The 27166-nt window shown below is 38.9% G+C and overlaps 1 protein-coding gene across 1 annotated transcript in view; it reads right to left on the reverse strand.

The window, feature by feature from the left end:
- VAV3 (vav guanine nucleotide exchange factor 3) overlaps positions 1-27166 on the reverse strand; it is a 386424-nt gene that overhangs the window by 186307 nt on the left and 172951 nt on the right. The window contains exons 3-11 of the mRNA XM_068540417.1: positions 23521-23579; positions 21030-21095; positions 15892-16000; positions 14977-15069; positions 12494-12562; positions 9968-10071; positions 8542-8641; positions 4645-4740; positions 476-544 (exon numbers count right to left, since the gene is read on the reverse strand). Coding sequence (XP_068396518.1) covers positions 476-544; positions 4645-4740; positions 8542-8641; positions 9968-10071; positions 12494-12562; positions 14977-15069; positions 15892-16000; positions 21030-21095; positions 23521-23579 — 765 coding nt within the window. The remainder of the gene's footprint in view (positions 1-475; positions 545-4644; positions 4741-8541; positions 8642-9967; positions 10072-12493; positions 12563-14976; positions 15070-15891; positions 16001-21029; positions 21096-23520; positions 23580-27166) is intronic.

Genomic DNA, 27166 nt, shown 5'->3' on the forward strand with positions numbered 1-27166 from the left:
TTACCTGAAACAGAAACCCAGGCTGATCACTTGTACTGGTGCACAGCATCCAAAAAGGTAAACCTGGCTGACATCCTCACTTGAGAAAAATAAGTCACACCAGTGTTCTGAAGTCATCAGCTAAACTGCTGCTTGCACAAGCCAGTAGGTTTCTACTAGTAACCATAAAAAGAATGTGAAACAAAACCATTCTATTAAATCATTCCTGGTAGTTATGGAAATTGTCATACTTTCATAAACAATGAAAGTTATTTTAACATACCTCTTGGTTTTATGTTTTTGTCCAACAGTTAAATCCATGCAAGGATATTGATTTCAGTTAAAAATATCCAGCTCTCCCCTCTAAAAACAAACCTATGCAAATACTTATAATAATTGCTATTAGCATATCATACATATGTATTAACAGTTTATATTCTATTGTTTTTAGGCAAGAATTAAAAATACAAACAAGTTAATGATGCATTAGTCTAACCTTCATTGCATCAAGAGCCAGTTTCAAATTTGCCTTCTCCACAGGATCAGTGGTATGTTTGACCAGCTCCTATTTGGAAGATATATTTTAGTACTACTTTCATCAAATTAAAACCAACACATAAGAAAACATTTTACAAATAAACCATTTTTATCATTATTCTCCCCATAATGTGATAAATCTGATTTAACTAGGCTCTGTTTTCATCAAAAATTTCAAACTGTAAGAAGACCAAATAGATATCAAAAGGACATGAGACAATGGTCAGAAAGGTTTTCCTTTCAAAGTTGAACGTGAATTCTATCCCCCACCATCACACTGATGATCTTGCCAGATGTTAAGAAAGATTCCCCTCCTTGACAACTGAACTGATACTTTTTTCTTTTTTGGCTGCTCCACATGGTATGTGGAATATTAGTTCCCCGACCAGGGATTGAACCCGCGCCCCCTGCATTGGAAGCGTGGAGTCTTACCCACTGGACCACCAGGGAAGTCCCTGAACTGATACTTGTTATCAAACTTGGCTTCTCTATGGCTTTTGATTCTGACAACTCCATCTCTCCTTTGGCCTCAGGGATGTCAGGCTCTTCTGTTAGTTGCTGTTATTTTTATTTGTTAGTTCATCTTAAATGTTGCCTATTCATTTGTCTTTCATACTTTCTTCTTTCTTTGTACCTTAGAAATGAGTTATTATTCCCTAGATTTTCACCTTAGTCCTCTGTTATCCTTACATTACATACTCTGTGAATTCTATCACAACCATTGCCATAACATCGCCTGTCACCTAATGTGACAGTCACCCTCAAATGAATGTGCTCAACCCAGAATTCACGCCTGAGTCCCAGACTCATATGTCCTATTAAATCGTTCTACCTGGGTTTCTCGCAAGCCCCTGAAATCCAGCATGTCCAAACTTCATGCACCTTCACCCGCACCCCTACTCGTTCCTGTTTATGTTTTACTGAATGACGGCACCTCCATCACTTAAGCCAAAACCTCAAAGGTGCCCCTGACTCCTCCCTCTCTCTCACTATGTTCTGTCTGTGTTAACTTTGACCCTTCCCCTTGAAGGCGCCTCCAATGGCACTACCTTGGTTCAAGTCTCTGCTCTCTTTCAAATGGGTGGTTGTAATAGGCTTCTGATTCATCTTCTGACTTGCAGTCTTTCCTTGCTACAATCTAGTCCCTCGATTGACATCAGAGTTAAATCTCTAAATGTAAATCAGATCCTGTTACTTAAACTTCTGAGAGGCTCACAAAAGCTTCAGGTTGTCACACATACCTCGTAGATGCTTCATGATCTGAATTCTGCAAACCTCTCCCGACTTCTCTCTCCACTTCCTCTCAAACAACCTATGCCCTACTTCTACTAAGTTAATTGCAATTCTCAAAATACGTTCTAATATCTGATCCCATTAGGCATGATGTTTTCTCTCCTAGAAGGCCCTTGCTCTCTGACCCACCTGTCAAACCGTCATTCTTCCTTCAAAGCCCAACTCAAGAAACACTCCTCTGTGAAGCTTTCTATGACAGAGGCCTCTTCTCAAGCCATAATTAACTAAGTCTTTATTTGTACCACCTCTGTACCTTCTGCATACTTATCACATCGTATTGTACTTGGCAGATTACATTTCATTTTCCCCAATAAAACAGTGAACTTTATCAGTGTGAGGGGGGCTGTTTTACATTGTTGAGAGACTCACACTGTATGCAGCTCATGGGATCCATTCAAAAATCTTTGCTGAGGGGCTTCCCTGGTGGCGCAGTGGTTAAGAATCCACCTGCCAATGCAGGGGACACAGGTTTGAGCCCTGGTCCGGGAAGATCCCACATGCCAAGGAGCAACTAAACCCGTGCGCCACAACTACTGAGCCTGCACTCTAGAGCCTGTGAGCCACAACTACTGAAGCCTGAGTGCCACAACTACTGAAGCCCGAGTGCCTAGAGCCCATGCTCTGCAACAAGAGAGGCCACTGCAATGAGAAGTCTGCACACTGCAATGAAGAGTAGCCCCCGCTAGCCGCAACTAGAGAAAGCCTGTGTGCAACAAAGAAGACCCAATGCAGCCTAAAATAAATAAATTAAAAAAAAAAACTTTGCTGAATTTAATACCAGTAGTGTTTCTAGGTGTAAACAGAACCTACAGATATCAAATCTGTTAAGTATAATAAACTTGTCAGAGTGATACTCTTTTGTTTCTATTTTTACTTTTCCTCTATTAAATAATAACAGTAAAGTATTCTCAAAGTTTCAAACCCCCCACTATAAAATATTTTAATTTTATAAATCCGTGATTTCAAATCATAAGGCATTTCAAAAATGATTTACCCACTAAAATACAGTAGTAAGTAGAAAATATTCAAATTCATACCACATTTATTTAACACATTTCTAAACAGTAGACAAATTAATTCTACTCTACACTATTTTGAAATGGAAAAACATTTCTAGAATTTTTATCTAAGTGTGGTATCCCAGATAAAACTTTTCCTATTTTAAAAAATCATCATGGAACTAAATATAATTTTGAAATTTCAAATATCAAACAACCCGAGAGAAATGAGCGGAAAAAGTTCACTGACTTTCCAAAAGGTCTGGTCATATTTTATACTTTTATAAGTCTGCTTAAAATCTTTTTTTTTTAACATCTTTATTGGAGTATAATTGCTTTACAATGCTGTGTTAGTTTCTGCTGTATAACAAAGTGAATCAGCTATATGTATACATATATCCCCATATCCCCTCTCTCTTGCGTCTCCCTCCCACCCTCCCTATCCCACCCCTCTAGGCGGTCACAAAGCACCGAGCTGATCTCCCTGTGCGATGCAGCTGCTTCCTACTAGCTATCTATTTTACATTTGGTAGTGTATATATGTCCAAGCCACTCTCTCACTTCGTCCCAGCTTACCCTTCCCCCTTGCCATGTCGTCAAGTCCATTCTCTACGTCTGCGTCTTTATTCCTGTCCTGCCCCTAGGTTCATCAGAACCATTTTTTTTTTTTTTAGATTCCATATATATGTGTTAGCATACGGTATTTGTTTTTCTCTTTCTTACTTCACTCTGTATGACAGACTCTAGGTCCATCCACCTCACTACAAATAACTCAATTTCATTTCTTTTTATGGCTGAGTAATGAAGAAAATAGATATTTCTTGAAAACTGCACCTTTTAAATTCTTCAATCAATATTTGACTATACTAAAGTTACAAGATAAATTATTATCTTCTTTTGGACATGTTTTTAGTTTCATGACGTCTCAGAAACTGACTGCCTAAGTCTTCCTTATTATTTTTTCATAAAATGCAATTTGATTAAGTTGCTTTGAGTTTAGGTCTCATAAATGTTTTAACACATTTGTAAGGAATAATCAGGGTTTGAATTTTTCTGATTTCTCAGTAGAAAATAGAAATGACTAATAATTTTGCAGTTACAGTTCAAGAAATTTAATATACAAGATGTATAAAGCACAGCAAACTCAGAATTATATTTCACATACAGGTAGTAGATCTTTTTAAAATGACATTTCACAAGCATCAGCAAAGCTGATAGACTAATACAGTAAGACATTTCTTTGGAGCAGAACTAATGAGTCTCCCGGTACAGCTATCAAATTAAATTTATAAGACTCTCCACCCTCATTAGAAGACTAACCGTGGAAACCATAAGCTTTGGGGTTATAACAAGAATCACTTCAAAATAAATGTAGTCTTATTATAATTTAGTATAGCAGAAAGCAACACAGAGTGTGACACAATTCTCTTTCGTTTATGGTTATAAGGCACAAATTCTAACACAATTAACCTGTCAAAATTCAAGTGTATTGCAACACTGAGATTCTAATAAATGATTACTGCTAACGACAGAAGACTTGGTTGAAGGGATATTTGTATTTGTTTTGCCTTGTTTTTAAATTTTTTAATTTTTTTGGAGCCAGTTCTGTTTGAAGAACACAAAATGTGACTTTGTGAAAGATACAGAATTATCTTTGCTTAAAAGGAAGAAAAAATTTCCAGCTGTTCTGTTACTTCCCACTTAGCTATCCTCATAATTGAAAACTGTAAGGGGACAGGGCTCCAAACATAAAGTTTCTGCAGCATAGTTGATGCTTCATTAATATTGTGTTGAATTAATGAATGAACAAATAAACAAACAGTTTTAAATTACATACCTGAAGGAGAAGGTGATACTTTAAAACACGCTGCATAGGAACCACAAGCAAATCTCGAAGAGTAAATTTCCCATTATTTGCTCTTTTAGAACATTCCTAAAGAAATTTTATTTAAATTGAATTTTTTTAGTTTTAGCAAAAGGAGTCATTATACAAACATTAAAAGATGCAAACGCCATAAGCAAAACTGCTATTATACAATAAATATTTTGCTATTTTCCTTCTTAACAATCCTTCTTTCTTAAAAATAGGAAGTATCGTCAGTTAAAAGCCAAAAGAAACAAACAAAACTTGTAGCATTTCAACTCTAAATAAGAATAAATATGTAGAACTATTTTACACATGAAAATTATTTTCTCTAGGGGTCCTCCAGCATCTTCCCCCCACTTACCACTTAACCTTTCACCAGTCTCCCCAAGCAGGCCTGTGGACCAGGCATCAAGAACAAGCCCCACTCATCAAACCCACTATGTTCCCTCCCCACCATCATGCCTTGGTTCATTCGGTTCTCTCCAACTGCCATGTGCTTGGACTAGTTCCCAGCAAAATTCATCATCCTCTTGAAGAACTATACTTCTAGGCTGTTAGTAATAGTCCCAATCAAAATTGTGCTGTCTCTCTGTGCCTTGTGGGTCTCTTAATTATTGTTGTATACGTATAATATCTTCCCCAATATAGTATGTCTTTTATACCTCTTAAGAATCTAGTATTTGCTGACTAAACATTTGTTGTAATGAATGAAATGGAATGATTGACTCCCAAAATTTGCTAAAGTATAAACCCACTACAGGATTCAAAGTTTTCAAAGCCTCAGATTTTATTTTTTTAATCTCACAATCTCCTTTCTTACAAGTTTATCAAAAAATAGCATTGACGGGTTCACTCTATTGACATTAACTACGACTTTGAGGAAAGTACTTTGAATTTGCAGTGTCAAAGCCTGAATTTAAATCAAGTTTGGCAATTCTTGTCTGTGTGACCTTGAACAAATTGCTTTTCTGATCTTACTGTTTCTCAAATATTCATGGTATCATCCAAAAAAAACAATAAGGTGTCATAAAGATATCTTTTATTTCTGAGCAACCTAAGTCCAAAATCCTCAGACAAACATAACCAAGACCAAAGAATTTTCCAGTTCACAGAAGGGGTTGTATTCAAGAAAATACTCTTTAGTTTCCCTTTTGCCCACACTTAAGCTTTTCCAGCACACGGAAGGGTATATTATGTTATCAGGAGCTATAGAAACAAACACCATTAGCTCCAATGACCATATTGAGTTAATGAGTGCTTGACTACAGCTTTCAAACAAGAACTGGTGACACATCCTGACATGTTAGCTCACATCTTGTCAATTGCTGGGGTTCACTGGACAGATAACTATTTCAAATGATTTCTTGCTTCCACAGATTGTAGCGAGTTCTGGATCATGGGTCTCAAATAGGAGGTCAAACTGTTAATATTATTGTAATGAATGGGTCTCATCTTCCCAGCTGCATTTTAAGTTCCTTGGAAATTGAGGTTATATCTTACACTTCCTATGTTATGCCATCTTAACATAGTGTTAAGAACAGAAATGTTATACATTTAAAATTTACTTTGTTATGTTATGGAAGTCAGTGTAAAACTGTTGGGGAAAAAATTATTTCAAGTTCTAAGTTACAAGCTCAGGAAGTAAAGAAACTAACAGCGCTGGCATTAGCTACAATTAGGGGGCCGAGACTGAAGTGTAAAGTGCTTATTAGTATTGAAAGCAAATAAAGGGTAGAAATGATTCTTCCACACATCCAGTCCAATGCTTAGCCTCAACTCCAATTCTAAGTGAAAAGAAAAGAAAATGTAATAGGGATGAGCCAGCTTAGAGAACAAGGTAAAGAGACTCTATTACCCTTCACCCCATGTTATCTTGGTTCTACAGTAGGGGTGAAAAAAAGACAAAAATCATCAAGAATAAAAATAACCACAAAACAGAAGACATGAAGGAGGCAGAGAGAAACAAAGTATAAGGCAGCTTTCCCTCCATCATGCTGGGACCTGCAGAACACAGTTCCAGCAAAGACTATTTGTTGAGGGCTTATAGTAAGTATCTGGTTAAATACTTCCAAATCAGACCCACGGTTAACACAACCAGCATCACCTCACCCTGAGCCTTTCAAACTCAGTCTGAGGTTCTCTCTTTCCCTAAGACTTACAGTGACTACAGAAACTATATCTCTTGAGTTCTAGAGTATGCTCACTGGGCAGGATTTTGACAGTGAGTCTGAAAGAAGGGAGAGTAACATGCAAATAATGCTAAGAATATAATGCAGGTTTCATTGACCACTTTCTGACTCCTCTCTTGAACCGGAATTATATATCTTTATTTTTTAAAAAACTACCTTAATGGTAGCTCTATTAGGAAGTCATTGTGTAAGTTGTTACCTTTTATCTTCCCATCGTGTTTTAATTTGAGTCAAGGTGGCTTACAGTTCTAGACTTATGAGGCTCTGCTCTCCAAAGAGGAGCAGGGGCCCTTTAGGCTAACAAGGCTGTAAGGATGGCACTTAGTGGTGACTCAAACCATCTCCAGCCATAAGATCCACATCATCAAGGGATCATGAGAGGTAAGAAAGAAGGATCCATGCTATAAAATTAGTACAGTTACTTGGTAGTCTGTTGATGTGCAAATTTTCTCACCAATAGCTCCCCTTTGTGGGAATTATTTTATTAAATCAGACCAGATATGCTAAACAGTGAAGGGGTTCTGATTTGCAAATCATCTACCTCTTCTTCTCTGTTCATCACCCGACCTCACTGCTAAACCCAACAAAGAGCAGCAAGGAGGATATGAGAGAGCCAACCAAGCCACACACAGAAGAGTTGACTATGCATCTCTACCTGAAATTTAAGAAGACCCATACATATGGATAATATATTTGAGATGACAATTCATATAACATATAAATAATCATTTTTCAAAAGTTTTTTTGAAAGTGCAAACTCTTCTTGTGGGGGAAAAAAAAAAAAAAAAAAGATGTACCAAAAAAAAAAAGACCTAACAGAGTTTCCAGACTTATTTTCCATTGTTACCATGTGCTTTATTCATACTAACCTACTTGCCGTTCCTCAAACTTTCCTGATTCTTCTGGTCAAGACATACCAATTCTTCCAGAATGCCCTACATGGGCTGTCATCTATCAAGGCTCACCTCATTCTTCAGTGACCTAACTCAAATGCTCCCTCTTCAGATAAATCTTCCGCAGTCTAACTATACTGAAGTGATCACTCAGTCTTACTCATGGAGCCCTGTCAAAGAGTGCTTATCACATACTACTTAATCTCATCATATGTGTGCCTGTCTTGCCTTCTTATGGGCAATATCCATGCCCTTTTTATACGTTTTCCCCTAAATATCTTTTGGCCACGCCACGCAGCATGTGGGATCTTATTTCCCTGACCAGGGATCGAACCCACGCCCCCTACAATGGAAGCGCAGAGTCTAACCACTGGACCACCAGGGAAGTCCCAATATCTTATATTTTTAGTAAACAGTTTACATCTACATACTTATTATCTCACATACATCTTACTCATCCTGTACCTTTTACTACCCTGGGCAAATTGCTCATGATCTCTCTGAGCATTGGCTTTCTTATCCATTAGATAAAAAAATTAATTGTATGTATCTCACAAAGTCATGAGGATCTAATGAGATAATGCATGTAAAAAAGCCATAAATCTTCTATCTTACTACTGTTATTATTACTGCCACATTATTATTTTATAGAGCTATATATTAAAATATTTTATGAAATTACACTTAGAATTCATGGAAATTTGCTGTTGCATAGATCATGAAAAGAATATGTTGTTTTTAGTTTATTTTACTCTGTCATATACACACAAAAAATAAACAGGCACCTCTAATTTCAGTTTGACATCTTCTTTTGTCTTAGAAATGTAGTCTAGACTAGAGATGGCCGACTCCACTCCACTGCAGTACTGCCCATAAATAACCAACCTGAAAGGAAAAGAGAGAGAGGAAAAAAATCTGAGGACAAAAAGGCAAGAATAAAGTGGAAGAGGAAATTCACCTATTTAAAACCACAGTTGGGCATAACCAAAGCAAATCTCACTCATCCTGCACCTCTTACTTTCCAGGTAACCCTGGGCAGATTACTCATAATTTCTCTGAACCTCAGCTTTTTCGTTTCTTTTTAAGACACACCACACATACAGTTATAGAATGAAAGTCACTCATATTTACGGTATTAAAAATAACTATTTTTAATTTCCAAATTTGAATGGGATTGATTCCATGCATGTTTTTATAGCAGGTAGATTTTACAAACTGGTTTAATGACTGTTAATATTGTTTGAGTGCATACAATAATCAAAAACAAAATTAAAAACTTCTGTTCAAGTTTCTATCAGAGATCAACTTTTACACTGCTCACGCTCACTCAGGAACAGTTTTACTTTCTACTACAGTTTCACTGTAATCACTACTTACAACTCTACTCATTAATAAACCTCCTACTCCTTCCCCCTTTTTAATTAAGAAAAATACATTATCTGAAAAGTGGGAATGAGAGGGCTGAGCTGTGCTGGCTGGGAGATAACTCATATTGCACGGGGTCTGAGCCTGCTTCAGGAAGGGTATCTCTGGAGTAATACCGATTTTTGCAAAGAGCCTGGTTAATTTATTGTTTCTTTTAGCCCTCTACTGGAAAAAAAAAAAAAACACTACTGCATTAATATTTATCTAATGTTGATGTAAGCAATTAATTAGCCACTTCTTAGTACTAGGAACTATAGTGCTTGATTTTAAAAGAGAGCGCTATATTTTAAGCAAAATTCCTTGGTACTTCTAATTCATGTGAATTGTTCAGAAGATTTTTTTCAAATTCAGAAAGGGAAACTGACTTTGGCTGTGAATGTAATACTCCAAAATACAGAATTATAAGATATTAGAGTTGGAAAAAGCACTACGTAGCAGCTAATCTACCCCTAACATTTACAGATGGAAAAAAGGAGGCTCAGAGAGTTAAAATGACTCCCTGAAGTCTACAGGACTCAAGAGTGACAGGGTCTGTACAAGAACCTGCACCTTCTGGTTTTCAATGCAAAAGTCTGAACCCTTTTTTTTTTTCCTTTTCTTTTTCTTTTCCCCCTGATACACATATAGAGGTCAGCCACTACCCAGAAATTAACTGTCCCACGTTCTAATTACTGCCCAGACAGTATCTTAATGAACCATAGTAATAGCTACTTATGAGCAATTTTAATACTAACCCTCACTATAATTACAAACTAATAGCCACAAAATTTAAAATCCAAAAGTTACCTTTCCTTGTAGTTAATGAAAACTTGATACAAGTTCTGGTCGTTTTTATTTACAATGGAATCATGAATCTCTTGCATTAGGTTCCGATGAACTTTTACAAGTTCCTTAGAAAAGAAAACAGTGGCAAAGCAAATTAGGAACCAGAACCAAAAAAATCACCTGGAGCCCAGAATCCCTATTGCTGCCACACTTGCCATTCAAGGATATGCTGAATGCCCTCAATATATAAACCTGCTACCATCAGTAAAGAGGAAAAAACGGAGGGGAAAGAAGAGAAAAGAGAGAAGGGGAAGGGGAGGGGAGGGAGAGAGACAGGCCATGTTCATGGAAAATAGCAATTTCAGATCTGACTTGAAATGTCAGTGTCCTGTGGAAAAAGAAATTCTCTCTCTAGTTATTAAAGGGTAATTTATTCCTTGTACAAAAATATGTACAGTTCATTTTCATCTTATAATCACTTTAAATTTTTAAATAAAACTATCCAAGTGCTTAATGTTTTACTGACAGGATAAAGTAATGATTCATGTCCTTGAGACATAAAAATGTAGATTTGTACTTTGGTCAATTAGTGGTGTCCTGGAGCTAAGCTAAAAATAATCAGACTAAATTACTTGAAACCAGCCAACTAATGTCATAAATAAGCAGCAAATAAATTGTAGTAGGCAGTTTATAGGGCAACTCAAAAGTCAGAATTTCACATTTTTCCTGATAAACAAGTAATTTTCGGTCAGAAGTAAAATACATGTCACAGCCAGGAAATGAGGAGGTCCGAATCAAGGTGCCAGTTCTCCCAGAATCTCTTCCCGTGTACATTGGAGCACACATTGATGCAGGGCATGCCCTTCCTTAGGAGGTGTTAAGCGAAACATGAATATGTTGGTCCTGTCACTTTTTTGAGGAGCATGGAAAAGCTATTAGAATAAGGACTGTCAAATGGGTCCTAAGTTACAGTGAACGTATTTAGGTGGTTCAAGAGCCTCATCTTCCTAAAATGTGTGGTTTGTTTTATGCTAAATATTCATTTGATATTGGGATCTTTTTCTTCCTTCTACATTACAAATCAGTAAGAATGTCTTCATTTGGCCAAAATCAGGAACAAGGACAACATGCCATAGCTAAACTGGTGCAAAGCAACACTAAACATAAAGGAATCAAAATATTAGAGACTTTACAGGTGATACAAGCAAGCCAGTACATAAAAGCTTATATATTGTATATAAGAGCTATATATTAAAACTGAGGGACTACCCTCGTGGTCTAGTGGGTGAGACTCTGCACTCCCAATGCAGGGGACCCGGGTCTGACCCCTGGTCGGGGAACTAGAGCCCGCATGCATGCCGCAACTAAGAAGTCCACATGCCGCAACGAAGGTCCCGTGTGCCTCAACGAAGGTCCCGTGTGCCGCAACTAAGATCCAGCACAGCCAAAATAAATAAATATTAAAGAAAAAAAAAAAAAAAACTGAGGCCAGTTCTAGAGGTCTAAGAACTTGAATCTTGCCTAGCAAGACCTTACATGGTATTGAATTTGGCTTGCCTCTATGCTTTTGGGTAAATATCCTTTTAAGATTGTCAGATAATAAGGTACCCTGAAATTTGAAATGCTATATAAATGTGAAGAAAAGCTCCTCACATCTTACCATTAAAATAGACCGTTATATTGGGCTTCCCTGGTGGCGCAGTGGTTAAGAATCCGCCTGTCAATGCAGGGGACACAGGTTCGAGCCCTGGTCCAGGAAGATCCCACATGCTGTGGAGCAACTAAGCCCGTGTGCCACAACTACTGAGCCTGCACTCTAGAGCCTGCAAGCCACAACTACTGAGCCCATGTGCCACAAGTACTGAAGCCCGTGCGCCTAGAGCCCGTGTTCCGCAACAAGAGAAACCACCACAATGAGAAGCCTGGACACCGCAACGAAGAGTAGCCCCCACTCGCCGCAACTAGAGAAAGCCCGCGCAGCAACAAAGACTCAACACAGCCAAAAGTAAATAAATAAATTTATTTATTAAAAAAATAAAAGACTGTTATATCATAAGGAAGCAGCGTATTTCAGAAATGGGAGTTTAGGCTGATGCAACCAGCAGCAGAAAACACCAAAAAGCAGAGGCCAAGGAAGTGCAGGAATGGAGGGAAGTGGAGGAGACAGATGGAGCCAGGACTGTGTCTGTAAGATGAGGTTGGGGGGCTGGAAGAACAATAGAGCAGGGAGTGGGGCAGAAGGGGATTCCCACAAGAGAAAGAGACAGTAACACCAGAGATTAACTGAGACTACCTTGTTGTGACAAGCAGTTAAGTATAATACATCAGTCTTATCCTTTTGCGTTCAGCGTACATTCTGACTGACTTTTGGTTGACAATATGACTTACTAGTTATTTCCAAAAAATAAGACTATAAGAACTCAGGAGGCAGAAAGTTGGGTTAAAATTCTTTAAAAATACAATAGAATGTTCAAATAGGGACCCAATAAGAAAATGAGGATTTTTATAGAAGTGTACCACAATTTTAGCTAGCATATTTTTACTTACAGGAATGTTGATGAATACTGAATCAAATTCGGCTGCTGTCAGAAATCTTTTCAATGGTGCCATGAAATACTACCAGGAGAGAAGAGAAGGGTAATAATTAAGCACAACTTATCCTAATCTACATAATAGTTTTTCATCAATGAGCAATAAATATTACTGAAAGTTAATCAGTATTATGAATACCAAGAAAAAAGCAGAAACTATTTTCTCTACTGTAAAGATTCTATATTTGAACAGAGATATAAAGATATAAATACAAGTTAATAAATTTAAAATATAAACTAAAAGATTTGGGCTATAAATCCTTCTGAAAGTAAGAAAAAAAAGAAGAGAGAACACCATTGGCCGAACTGGCAAAAAATGGCAACCTTCTGGAGATATGTTTGAGGACTAATTCAAAACATCCCTCAAATGTTCTGTGAAGATTCTAGATCCCTGAGATCAATAATTTGCATATACAATTTATGGATCATTCCCCTTCATTCTTTGAGAATTTTAGTTCCTGGCCTACCATATTTCTGGCCATTACTACTCCCATCTTCATTTTTGGTCGTTATCAGTATCTGCGCAGATGATCCTTCCAATAGCCTGGCCTCTCGGTTCCTTGAACTCCAATAATCTGTGCCCCATCCTAGCTCAGGTCCTCTTGTGGTCATAGCCCAAGACCCTGTCATGACCAACAACTGCATACGCTCCATAGAATTAAGTTGAAGCAAGCAAGTCTCTGACCTCTGCCCTCCTACCTTTACAGCTCATTCCTCCAAGGACTCCTCCAACCCACTGGGTCTGCCAATCCCCTGACCATCTCACATCCCTCATGTCCTCACTTCCCTTCTTACCCAGTTTACATTCCACGAGCCATCATCAGAATCACTGCCCTGCAAGTACCCTTACCCTCTCTTCTTTCATTCTGGAAAAATGAAAACCCTGGTTAAATCTAGCTTGCCATATATTTTGTGCCTATACCTAAGAAGTTAAACAGAAGCTACACTGATAGTTAATTAAAAATATAATCACAAAACCCAAATGAGCCTGTAATGCTACATAATCCTAGTACATTTACCTTCTCGTTCTCCTAAACAACTCTTCCACGCCTTCATCTCTCTTTTTAAACTTCCAAAACTTTCTCCTGGTTCTCATTCTCCTAGCCTCCAAACGTGGAAGTCACCAGAGGTGACCTCAAACCTCTTCTCTATCAACAGCCATTCCTTTGGTGATTCATCGAGTGCCATGGCTTTAAACACCACTGCATAATGATAATGGCCCAATCTATACATCCGTTCAACCTCTCCCCTGAATGTCAGACTCATACATCTAACTTCCTCCTCAATACATCCCCTTGGAAGCTAAGAGGTATTGCAAATTTAGTAAGTCCCAACAGATTCGTGATTCCTACACCCCTCCTTCTCCATCTCAGTCACCATCTTCACCATTTACAGTTACTCATGCTAAAAACCTAGCATTGTTAGGAATTCCCACTGGGCGGTACAGTGGTTAGGACTCTTGCACTTCCACTGCTGTGGGCCCGGGGTTCAATCCCTGGTCAGGGAACTAAGATCCTACAAGCCAAGCCGCGTGGCGTGGCCAAATAAAAAAAGAACAGAAAACCTAGCATTCTTGATTGCTCTTTTCCACACATCCTTTACCTAATTCCTCATCAAATCCACTTGGCTCTACTTTCAAAATTTATTCAGAATCTGACCACTCCTTACCACCTCTACCAATACCACCAATTTCCGTCAACTTAATTATTGTGATATCCTTCTAACATTTTTCTCAATTTCCAACCTTGCCTGACAAGAGTCAGAATGATCTGTTAAAAACTTACATTAGATCCCATCACTTCTTCTACTCAAAACGCTCTAGCTTTTAGCCAGGTGCTCCTATATGCCCCTTGTGTGACCTGGGGGCTCACCAGGTCTCTGATCTCACTGCTCCCTTGCACTCATTCTGCTTCAGCCTCCTGGGCTGTTGCTGTTCCCTGAAGCACACTGAACACCGTCCCACGTGAGGGCCTTTTCTCCCAGGGAGTGTCCACTCTGGGATATTCGCATGGCTTGCTCCCTCCATTCGCAAAGCTGTCTGCTTAAATACGATCTGACCACAGAGGCCTTCCATTACCACTCTATATAAGGTAACGCCAGCCTCCCCCATCACTCACTACCCCCTTCCTCTGCCTTATTTTTCTTCAGAGAATTTATCAGCACCTGGCATACTCATTTGCTTAAATTATAAACCCTCCCATGAGAGTGTCATGAGAACCAGAGCTCTGTTGTGTTCACTGCTATACCCCCAGTCCCTAGAATAGTGCCATTCACACTCTAAGAAATCAATAAATCATTGTGGGATGAGTAAATCCGCTTTGAGATCTTTAAACCCAAAGTTCGGCTGAAATTCAGAATATGCACACACTGTAGAAACACTGAGCCTAATGTATTAGCAAGGCAGTATTGGAGCATCAAGAATGATACCTGATGACTTACTTTTTCTATTGACTCCAATGTTTCTGTATATTTTTCTTCTGTCTGCTTGATTTCTGCTAGGCAGCAACATCGTATGTCATTTTCTGGACATTTCTACAATTAGAATTTTCAAATTAACATTATTTAACCAAACTCATGTATTAATCTTTCCAGTAGAAGATAGAAAGAAATAAAAATTATTGATTTTTTTAAGTGTTCCATTCTAATAAAACACATAACTAAAAGATATATTTAACTGCATTTGTGAAGGATCTTTGCTTTTTAAAAGAATTTGAACAATGTAAATGAAAAAGTTTTAGATAATTAAAAATATACTTTCGAGTATACTCTCTTTAAACTGAAACATCTATTTTATTATAAATGTTACTGCATCTGGAAACATCATGAATGGTCTTATACAGTTTTCTTAATGTACAGCATACTTTACAAATGCAGCAACACGTCATGGTTATACAGTTACAAGCAAGTAAACATAAAAAAGAAAACAAACCAAAAAAAGATCCCAGCATAAGTTACATAAATAATTATTGTATTAATTATAATTATGCTATTATTTTATAATTATAATTAATATACTTATAAATATTATTTCATTTTATTAATTATAATTACTGTATTAATTAGTCTTCCAAATAATCACTTTCCTAATAAAATACTCAGAATAACAAGTCATGGTTATAGAGTTATAAGCAAGATAAAAAAGAAAAACAAACAACGATCCCAGCAGAAGTTACAGAAATAATTATAACTATTGTATTAATTATAATTATGCTATTATTTTATAATTATAATTAATATAATTAAAACAAATATTATTTTATTTTATTAATTATTATATTAATTAGTCCTTCCAATAATCACTTTCCTAATAAGATACTCAGAGTAACTTAAAAAACAGGCAAGTCAAAGTCCTACAGGCTGATGCGCCTCCTCTGCCTTCATCAAGTCCTCGTACACTTCGCCACCTTCGTCTTCCCCATAAACACAGTCGTACAGACCCTCTTCATCTTCCACACGGGTTTCACTGAAGCAAAAGGTATAACATAAACGTCATTTTCTAGCATGCAGTAAATACAGTAGTTAGAAATAGCTCACTGGATTTTAGCAGAAAATCCAGAGAGCAAATCAAATACAGTGGAAAGAGTCAAAGGTTTACATTACAGCTCTGCACCTCCTAATAAGAACAATGACAAACGACAACCACAGAATCTGACAACGATGGCAGTGCCCTAACCTTCACTGGGCATTTACTATGCCTCTCTGCGTGGATTATCTCACCTGGTTTGCCCAGGTCCAGCATTAATTGTGTTATCAGGTAGGTACTGTTGTCTGGCCAATTAGAGTGATAAAGACTTTGAGAGAACAAAATGTTCTTGACTTGCCCGGGATAACACAGCTAGTCAGACAGCAGAGCCAGGATTTAAAACCCAGTCTGTCTCACACACTGAGTGTTTTAACTGCTCTATCATACTACCTCCCATTTTTCATATGTCAAGGCCTCAGTTTTATTACCTGTATTAAAGGGTATAATATGGAGAAGACAGGGGAGTTGGGGAGGATCTAATATGTTATAAATAATCTTTATAAAGCAAAAATTTCTGCTGATTATAATTGTCAATATCTAATGCAATGGTTTTCAAACCATGTTCCTTCAAGGCCACTCAGAGGGTACCCACAGGTTTGATTCAGTCAGATTCTGCTTTTATCTGTTCTACTTGTATTTTGCTTAAAGAAATGGTCCCAAGGCCACAAGACATTTTTAAAAGCCATTGAAATTCTTCTGCTGGTCTCCTGGCAGTGGAAAATAATCCCTATTTTTTTTTTAACATCTTTATTGGAGTATAATTGCTTTACAATGGTGTGTTAGCTTCTGCTTTATAACAAAGTGAATAGGTTTACAATTTCAAATGAAGGGTTTGGGAAAGATAATCAATCAGTCACTGTGGAAGCGTTCATGGAGACTTTAAAAATAGGGCCCTATTCAGTCAACACAGAAACAGCTGTTTCCACCTATCACCCATTCTGTTACTACTCCTTAAGTTTTTCCTTTTAGTTCAAGAGTTCTAGAATTAGCTTCTATTAACTAACAATGCCAAAGAACTGAGATTAATAAATTTAGGTATGTTAGAAAGAAGCATGAATATCTCTCTGAAAAGAAATTCAACTCCTTCAGTACTGCCAGCCCTTAGCATTTCTCTTGGGCCTGTGCAGATAGAACATTATAAATTGATACGTACAAAAATAAGAACACTAACTATAAATGTCACTCTGCAACTCGGAGCATTTTTCAAAGTAGGTGCAATCACAAGGTTGTCTATGTTTGTCATGAAGAGTTATCTGGAGGCATTTGACAGAAATGAACTGTCAGACACCCAGAAGAAAGAAAGGTGCCTTAAGGGAGAACGATCTGGTGGTGAGAGAAGTTTCAGAGAACCTTCTGTGAGAAAAATTCATTCCAGGATTACCTGTCCACCGTCCACCCACCTACCTGATTCTTAAACTAAGAACCTACTGATTCAGACTTGCCAGTGTTAAGAATGCATAGATCCAGAAGATCCAAGGGCTCTCCCATAGTCTAGTGTGGAAAACAGCACATAAACACATAATTCTATGAGTGCAGAGGAAAGAGTAAGAATAACTCTGACTAAGGAAGGCAGGGAAAGCTTCATGGAAGATATTACATCTGAACTGGATCTTGAATGTATAGGTATTCAATAGGTATTTGCTGAATAAATACTATGTTCCAGCAGATATAGCTGCAGACAAGGCAGACACAGTTTCCACCCTCCAGGGTGACACAATGAATGAGAAGAGGGGATGAGCATTCAAAGTACCCCAACCTGTGCGATGGCAGAGAGGTGTGCAGAAGTTGGCGCTGTGAGGGGTGGAGTGCCGTCCAGTGGGACCAGGTGAGTGAGGGGAGCCCCAGAGGGAAGAGGTGAACCAATCTGAGAAGGGCCCTGCACTCTGGGAGCTCAACCTTACCTGGGCATCTGAGGACCACAGAGGGTTATAGAGGGGTAGTGTGGAGGGTCAAGAAGCCAGGCAGGAAGATAAAGAAGCCAAGAAATGAAATGCTGTGGGTGAGAGGTACTGAGTATCATAACCAGGGTAAAGGCAGATGAGGAGAGAAACAGAGACTCAGGAGACCGTGTCAGCTACCACCAACCAGCCTTGGGGACCAATCCGGATTAGGGAGAGGGGGAAGGACTGAAGGATGCTTTCAGCTCTCTACTCTGAAAAACTGGGGAGATGGTGAGTCTTATTGGCAGTTCCAGAATTTCCATACTGAGGGGCTTAGGCAGACAGTCTCGCCTGAGAACAGTGGGGCCGTTAAACTGGTTCGAGCACTTTCTATAACTCATCAAAGGGTAGGAAGGTCTGATGAGTTCATGAAGGAACTGAGACTAAAGAAATGATAAAGGAGTAGGTTCTGTATCAAACAGGATCCTGTTCAGAAGGAAAACAGGCTGTGAAATCCTTTTCCTCCCTCAGACCCTCCAACCCCCACCCCCAAACCAACAAAAAAAAGCCAAAAAACAAACAAAAAAATCACATCATCTTTCTTAAGTCTTGCTATTGACTATTTTGCATGAGGGCAGAGGTACATATGTATAAATTCACACAGATTCTTCTCTAAGAACTGTAGGAGTGACACACACGCACCCACACACATTGCGACTGGGCTAGAACAGTTTGGGTTTTGTATTCAATCCCATACCAAAGCTGTTTTTCTTGCTAACAATTCGGGCAATAATCTCTGATTTGCACAAAATGAAGAAGGGAGAGGGAGGAAGAAGCTGTGATTCCTCAAATGGTCAATAAGTCAACAGCAATCTATATTAGCTTTCCTGTGTCTGAGCAACCTAGATATGGTCCCGTCTTGACACCCTGGTCATAAAGGTTGAAGGAGCAAGGACACTACCGTTTAGCCATCTCACATGCTCTCCATTCCATCCTGTGTCTGTTTCTCTCCACGTGAGGACAGAATGACTCCCCCTGCCTGGGGAGCGGACCAGTGTTTGTTCTGGGGCCCTCCCTTCAAGCGATTCACCCCTAGAGGCTAAAGGGAAGTCTATGAGCCCACAGAGATCATAACAAAGCCAAGACTGAAAATCAAACCCTCATAACAAACTCAAAAGCAGGCATTTGCAGGAAACACATGACATTTGGACCTCCGACCACCTGGTGAAGAGGTGAAGCAGACTGCACCTCCCAGAGCATGTGAGCTGGCACCTCAGAGCAGCCAGTTCGGGGGCCCAAGTTTTCTCGAAACTTGCATCCTCACAGGATTTATCTTGGCGTCAACAGAACAAGACGAGGGAAGACTATAAAAATGAGTAGGTGTAAGTGATAACTGGTGGGGAGTTAAGAAAGAATGTCATCATAGCACTGGAAATAATAATATTCTTTCTAAGACGACAAGGAATTCGATTATCTTATAAGTAATCTTACAGTCACTTTATGAAGGTTGTAGCCAATTCAATGAGACAATCAGCAATTACCTTGCTGAAGATTAGTGAGTTCTTGGAGATTTTAAGAAGAGATAAGAAACCATTCTTGATACACATGTAAAATACAAGACTTCGAGGCCCATCCAAAGGCAGCCTGCTCTGGGAAGGGCTACCAGCCTTCCCGGTGGCTCCTGTCACAGTGCTCTCCTGCTGAAAGTTCTCAGAGGAGCAAGGCAGGGTGTCTCTAGGAATCAACGCAGTAAGCAAGAGCCTCCACGCTAGAATAAGAACTGCCTGGGTTCAAATCCAAAGACTACTATTTACTAGCAATATGATCTTCAGCAAGTTACTTAGCTTTTCAAGCCTCGTTTTCTCATCTGTAAACTGTGGTGAGACTAGGAACAACCTCATAATGTGGTGTTACATGAGAGATGCGTGTAACATGGTTAGGACAGAAACGCGCACTCAATAAGCTCCTATGAACTGATAGATGTCTCATGATAGACAGCTCCAGCCTGAAGCATCATGCCTGGAAGACAGTAAGTGCTCAGTGCGGCTTTGGCCTATTAATTCAGAAAACAGATACTTACTGAGGACCTACTAGACACTAGACGCTGTTTGAAGTGCTAGGAAAAGAGCCAAGAACAAGGTCAAGTCCCTGACCTCATGAAGCAGGTCTTCTGATGAGGAGACAGACAAAAAATGAAGCAAGCCGAGACTGCCTCAGGTAGAGGCGAGTACCATAAAAACACAGAGCAAGGTAAGGGTGGCAGCAATTTTAGATAGGAAAGGCCTCGCTGGGAGAGCCATCTGAGGAAAGACTTGGATGGCGAGGGGTCAGCCACATGGGCAGAAGGGACAGCAAGTGTAAAAGTCCTAGAGCAAGAACAAGGTCCATGTGCTGGGGTATTAGGATGCATCAGTGGATGAATTTCCACAGGATCTGAATCTCTCCTGGAGCAGAATCTATGTCTTATAATTCTTTGCAAACCTACCTGATCTTTGGCATCAGTTCCTTGAGGGGTGAGGATCAAGTTTTACCTTTATTTGTAATCTGCACAAGTCACTCAATCAGTGGAAGATAACCAGCTGCAAAGACCTTTAGCCTCTCCCGACTATTAAATAATACAGCCCAAAAGGATTCTCTCTTCAGAATCAACACCATCTAATGAAACATCCCTGAATAACTCCCACCCACACTGATCTCGTTCGTCCTTGAACTTACACAGCAAGCACTATCTGTCCTACAAGTCCGGTGGTAGATTCTATTAATACTTCTCTCGTTAATTGTCTGATTCCAGGTTTATCTACTACCTTTACTATGCCTTTGAGAAACTTCCAAATGTTACTTCATTGCTGTCTGTTTCTTTACTCTCCATAGAGACTTGCACAATGCAAGTCACACAACAGGAATTAAAAGCCAGTTGAAGTACATTTTCTCATGAAGCTTTCCATCAGGAGTTTGAGGTTAATTCTCACATGTCTTAATCACTAAGCCACGGTTCCCCTTCAGAGAGCTATTTTAACACCCACGGTTAAAATCCACAAAGGATGCAAAAATTGGCAGTGGTGTACTTTTGTTGAAAGCGCTCAACATACTCTATTAAATCAGGCAGGCCTTTGTAGATGTCGTCATCATTAACGCTTTCTTCTGTCGGGAAGGGCCTAGGAGGGAGGGAAGAAAAAAGAGTGAATAGGCAACAACTAGGCTGGACGTTCACCTCTCACGAAACACATACGTTCAGCTGCTGCCAAAGTGGTCAGATCAGTCACCATGTTGAACACGATATCCGGGGCTTCTCCCAAAGTGCCTGCCTGTGGCTGTGTCGGGGTCCCCCAGGGAGGCGTGGCACCTGCTACCTCAAATCACCTGCAGCAATCACGGCTGGTCACCACAGTCATGTGAGCAGTTGTGGACGTGCTGAGGTGCTCATCTGACCTCCCACCAGCCACACACCTGCAGGCTCACGTCAGTGCCCACTGCAGCTCCCCAGCTCAGAGTGGGCCCTTGCCTTCAGCCTCATTCAGATTCTTTGCACTTACAGAATCTGATCTGACAAATAACTTGGTAATTTGGTAACGACCATTCTAGCATGACTCAATTCACTAGTATAGATGAGAATTAGAAGACAAAAATGCCATGCCCTTTATAGATGATCATTGACTCTGATATACTTTTCTACTCAGACCGTAAGTTGTGTGAGTTGTATTTTTTAATTTTCATCTATTGGACAAATAAGTCAAACAGGCCTCAAAAAGAGTACGATGTTTTCTTTGTCCCCTGCTCAAAGAAAATCACTTTAGTTTCTACCCTATTCCTAGCCATTGGCTTCCCATGTTTGCTTCGTACTATGAACTTGATTCATATCACCAACATAATGCCCTAAATTTACGTCTAACAAAATCACAGTGATTATACTATAGTGCCAAAAGTTTTACCCTTTTTTACATGAAGTCAGCATGTCATATGTTCCATAAAAACAAGAGGATCCATCAAAATAACAAATAAGCACTAGACAATTACTAAATAATTATATTTAGTATAGTGAAGACATTTTTACATTCGTTTATGTATTAACTTGGTACTTAAGACATCTGAGGAACATATATTTTTCAAATAAATTAAAATGTGTGAGAAATGCCAGTTTCAAAATCCTTTTTTAAATAAATTTTGACACATTTTATTATATTCTTATATACAAGTCTATTGTAGTAAAAAATTGAAATTATAAGTAAGAATAACAAGGAAAAAACTCTTCTATATATAGTTTCAGAATCAACAATATATAAATACATAAGAATAGAATCATGCTATTTCAATATTTGCTGTTTGCATACAACAAAATATATGTTGACATGGAAAGATAATCATGTATTGAAGAGAAAATGACAAGGTATGGAACATTTATCCAGCCTACAGACTACTGTAGAAAGCTGCCAAACTCATGGCCCATTTCTGAGGAAGGGTCTGTGGGTGTCTTCCTCAAGGTCACTGTGCTTTGTACCCAGGGACTGGGCTGTCATGCTTGGATCCTCTCTGTTTGAATCTGAATGTGAACAGAAAAATGGAAGCAACAGAAGAAGAGACCCAGGGTCACAGAGCCCCAAAACGGCTGGAGATTGAATTATGGAGCCCTGAGGAAATCAGGTAAAAAATGAGATCCATTCCATTTCCATGTGGCCTGGCTGTGTGGCTACTGAAACTGTTTTTCTGTATTTCTAACATTCCTAATGATACAACTTTCTGACTGACCTAACCTGAATATGCAGTATTTTAAACAGAAAAGGCCCGACACAACATAACACATCTACCTTTCCATACTTACTGACTGCATAGTGCTTCACTGCATGGAGACGGTATAATTTAACCAATTTACAGTGGACCCTTGAACAACAAGGTTTGAACTGCACATGTCCACTTATAAATGGATTTTTTTCAATAGTAAATACTACAATACTACACGATCCACAGTTGGTTGGAACCACGGGTGCAGAGGAACTGAGGATGCAAAGGGCCGAATATAAGTTATACTCAAATTTTCAACTGTGTGGATGGTTGGTGCCCCTAATCCCCACGTTTTTCAAGGATCAACAGTACTTCCAAGTTTTTCACTTAGTTCCAAACTTTCAATACACCTCCTCGAACATATATTATTTTATACTTGTCTGATTATTTCTTAAACACCTAGAAGTTGTGACTTATTGTTATGGCCTACAGGATATAAATGTACTGCAATATCTTTTAAAATATCTATTTAATTAAGCACTTGTGTTTGTCTTAATGAATCACCTGTATAGGAATGTTAGAGGAAGTTAAAAGAAAGAACTGTATCAGTGACAGTCACCAGTGAGTTGAGAACGATGTTTAGCCAATGTGTCTTATTCAACGCTATGAATAAGTTCTTACTTGCTGGATAAATTTCAAATGTCTATTGAGCACTTATATACCCGGCCACTCTGCCGGGCATATAAGTGAGATGAATGAGATGCGGTCCCTGTATGCAAAGTGCTTTACACATAGTAGCCATTCAATAAACAATCACTTCATTGAACTGAACAGGACACACGAACCACAGAGAAGCTAGCTTACCTGATTCCTGTGGCCAGCGCTACAGGTGTGCGAGAGAGTCGCGATAATGTTTCTATAACCTGAGAAAAGAGGAAAGGGCTCACTGGACGTGTATTTCAGAAAAAAATATTTTTTTTCAAAAACAGTAGTTTTACAATCTAATATTAACAATAGCAGTGGAAACGTAAGTTTGCACGTGTCACCAAAGTGCAGAAAGGGAAGAGTTGTAACTGAGAAGTATAAACACCTACTTATAATTTTGTCCCTTTCCTTAATTTTCTGACTCTACTTATAATTTTGTCCCTTTCCTTAATTTTCTGACTCTAAGCAGATTACTAACCATGTGGTTTGCAGTTTCTTGATCAGTAAAAACAAGGAGTTAGGGTAATTCTAAAGTTCTCATGTCTCCCCTACTACGTGATCTGAAAGACCCTGTAATGCTGCTCTGTCCAAAGCAGTAGACACTAACCACACAGAGGCTATTTAAATTTAAATTAATTAAAATTTTAAAAACAAAAAAATCGGGTTCCTTAGTTGGACTAGCCACGTTGCATGTGCTCAGCAGCCCATGTGCCTAGTGGCTACTGCATTGGACGACACAGACATCAAACACTTCCATTGTCACAAAAAGTTCTATTGGACAGCACTGCTGTATAGCAAAGTGGTTCAGAGGGTGGGCTTTCCAGCCAGACCACGTCATGTGAGTTCTGATCCCGACTTCACCATTTATTAGCCGTATATCTGTGGGCAAACTACTTAACTTCTCTGGGTCTCAGCTTTCTCTTCTGGATACTGCCTATAATAATTAAGTAAGGTTATTAACAATCATTATCTTATTATAAGAATTAAAAAGATAATACATGTAAAGCATTTATATGGTAGCTATTCTTTATAATTGCCAACTTCAAGAAAATTACCTTATTCTAATTCTGAATATTTTCAGAAAAGGAATTTCCTAAATTACCCTTAATTATCTGTATCTGTTTCAAAAATTCTTCATAAAGATCTTCAGTACCTAACCCTCGATGTGCCCTGCTAGAGCTTTAGCATTAGTACATAGCAATTGTACCTTTCCTTCCCACGTTTACACCTAACAGCATCTCTTTCAAAGACTTAGTGAGGAAGCTAATGAGCTAAAAATGTGTTTTTCTCATGAAACCTGTTTATATGATAATAGATATAATTTGTCTCAAGTATCTAAACAAAACGTAAATACGTTCTACTACAAGGCCTATTCACAATGAGAAAACAGAAAGAGAAAAGGTAAAAATCTATCTCTAGGTTGAGGTAGTCTTTGAATTCCCCAGTTCAAAGATGGAAATGTAAAGTTTCCAGTACTAGGAGTCTCATAAGGGTATTAGCCACACATATACTTATTTATCACCTACTTCAGGAGGCAGTATATTGTTGTGGTTACAAACTCTGAACTGAGAACACCTGGCTGAGCTAGGCCCACCTTCACCAGCCTCTATAAAATGTAGATAATAACAACTACCTACCTGCCTCACAGAGTTACTGAAAAATTAAATGACACAATGCCCATCAAATGCTTAACTCAACAAATGTGAACTGTTATTAATATATAAAATAAAATTATTATTATATACAAATGAAATTTAATCTAATCGAAAGCCTTTATGCAATTTCTTTCTGGTTTAACCTTGCTGAAGAGCAAAAAACAACCACCTAGGTAACACTTGATATCGATTAATTTCCATAAGAAAGATAAAGCATCTTCAGTGAGTCTGTAAATTCAGAAGATCATGAACGAACAAATAATAAATTTATCAAAATAAACTGATTCAAGATAAAAATAATCATCTGCTAAATTTCCAAAAATATGCATTATGGAGTGAAAAATCTAGCTATTGGAGGATTCCAGGATAATCTGTGGAGTAATATTTAGACTGCTGAATTAACTACATTGTTGAATTTCAGCATAAGCCTTATCCTGATGTAGCACTGTTCTAAAGTTATGGGGTGAACTCGGCTTCTAATTCGTTTTTTCACAGCAGTGTCACTACTCAATAACAAGAGAAATAGCAACCGCATTAGTACTGCTATGTGTTTTACTACTGCTATTATTTAACACAAATGTTAAAACACCAGAACTAGTCACAACCTGTCCCCGCCACACAAGACTATATGTAGTTTGATTTTTTTAATAAAATTGTCCACCAGAGGGAGCAAGACAATAGTCTATCACTTCACTCCTGCATTGAATGTAAGTACAAACATTTCTGAAAATTAACAAGCTGAAACCAACTGTTATTTACTTAAAAGGATTATCTAGTCTATTCAATGATAGAAAAATAACATAAAGATAAAAGTTCAGTGGATGGGACTGAAGGATAATATGTAGCATGTCTTAAAGTGAATCTCTCAGGGGACTATCACTCAGTTTTTTATCTATCTTATTGTACATCAAGTCCATCCATTAACTCTTAAGTTTAGCCAAAGCAAATAAGGACTGTTTGGTCAATGTAGTGTTTTTAGAACAGTGTGTATTCTATATAAAGGTGGAGTGTATCCGGATTTGGAATAGACAAGTACACAAATTAATGCCAGATCCTCAAGTCCTCTGTGTGGAGAATGACCTGCCGTTAGAAACATCCGTTCAAGTATATTTACAAAAGAAAATAGCCCCAAGGGCAGTAAGAAGACTATTTGCCTTGAAATGTCTTAATTTCTAAATTGTTGCCTCAAATAACATGACATATGGACATTAACTCCCAGAAAGGGGGGTAACAAGTTAAATTTTTGCAAGTTAATAGGCTGAAAAGCAACTACCAAATCCACATCATGGATTTTCTTTCTCTACCTACATCCATCCCTTGTTTGATAAGAAGAGTGGCATTTGCAAAGAAATGAAAAAATTCCAGATAACAGGAATAAGAGTTACCGTGCGAGGAAGGTGGGAGAGGTTGAGCAGGGCTTCTGTGTGTCTGCTTTAGAAGGGTGGGCTAGAGCCCAGAATCTATGAAGGGTCATCGACAAGTTTAAGGAAGATAGCAGGGTCAAAACTGCATTTTTAGGGCTTCCCTGGCGGCGCAGTGGTCGAGAGTCTGCCTGCCAATGCGTGGGAGACGGGCTCGAGCCCTGGTCTGGGAGGATCCCACGTGCCGCGGAGCGGCTAGGCCCGTGAGCCACAACTACTGAGCCTGCACGTCTGGAGCCTGTGCTCTGCAGCAAGAGAGGCCGCGATAGTGAGAGGCCCGCGCACCGCGATGAAGAGTGGCCCCTGCTTGCCAGAACTAGAGAAAGTCCTCGCACAGAAACGAAGACCCAACACAGCCAGAAATGAATAAATAAATAAATAAATTTATTAAAAAACAAAAGATGGAAATGTTATTTAAAAAAAAAAACAACTGCATTTTTAGAAGATCACTCAGCAAAGTGAAGGACAGACCTGGGGTAGGAGGACGTGGGATACAGACAGGGACCAGGAGACCCACTGGGGGGTGTTCTCAATCATCCAGGTGAGAAATGAGAGGTCTGCAGGAGAGCTGGAGAAGAGGCGGGAATATGCGAAGTATTTAGGAACGGCGGCTGACACACCGTGGAGGCTGAGGAAGGAGGAAGAACCCGGGACCACCTGGGCCGGTGGAGGCTGAGGAAAGAGGAAGAACCCGGGACCACCTGGGCCGGCCGTTACAGCGCAGAGGGG

Source organism: Eschrichtius robustus, chromosome 3, assembly GCF_028021215.1.
Source record: "Eschrichtius robustus isolate mEscRob2 chromosome 3, mEscRob2.pri, whole genome shotgun sequence".
Classification (NCBI taxonomy): Eukaryota; Metazoa; Chordata; class Mammalia; order Artiodactyla; family Eschrichtiidae; genus Eschrichtius; species Eschrichtius robustus.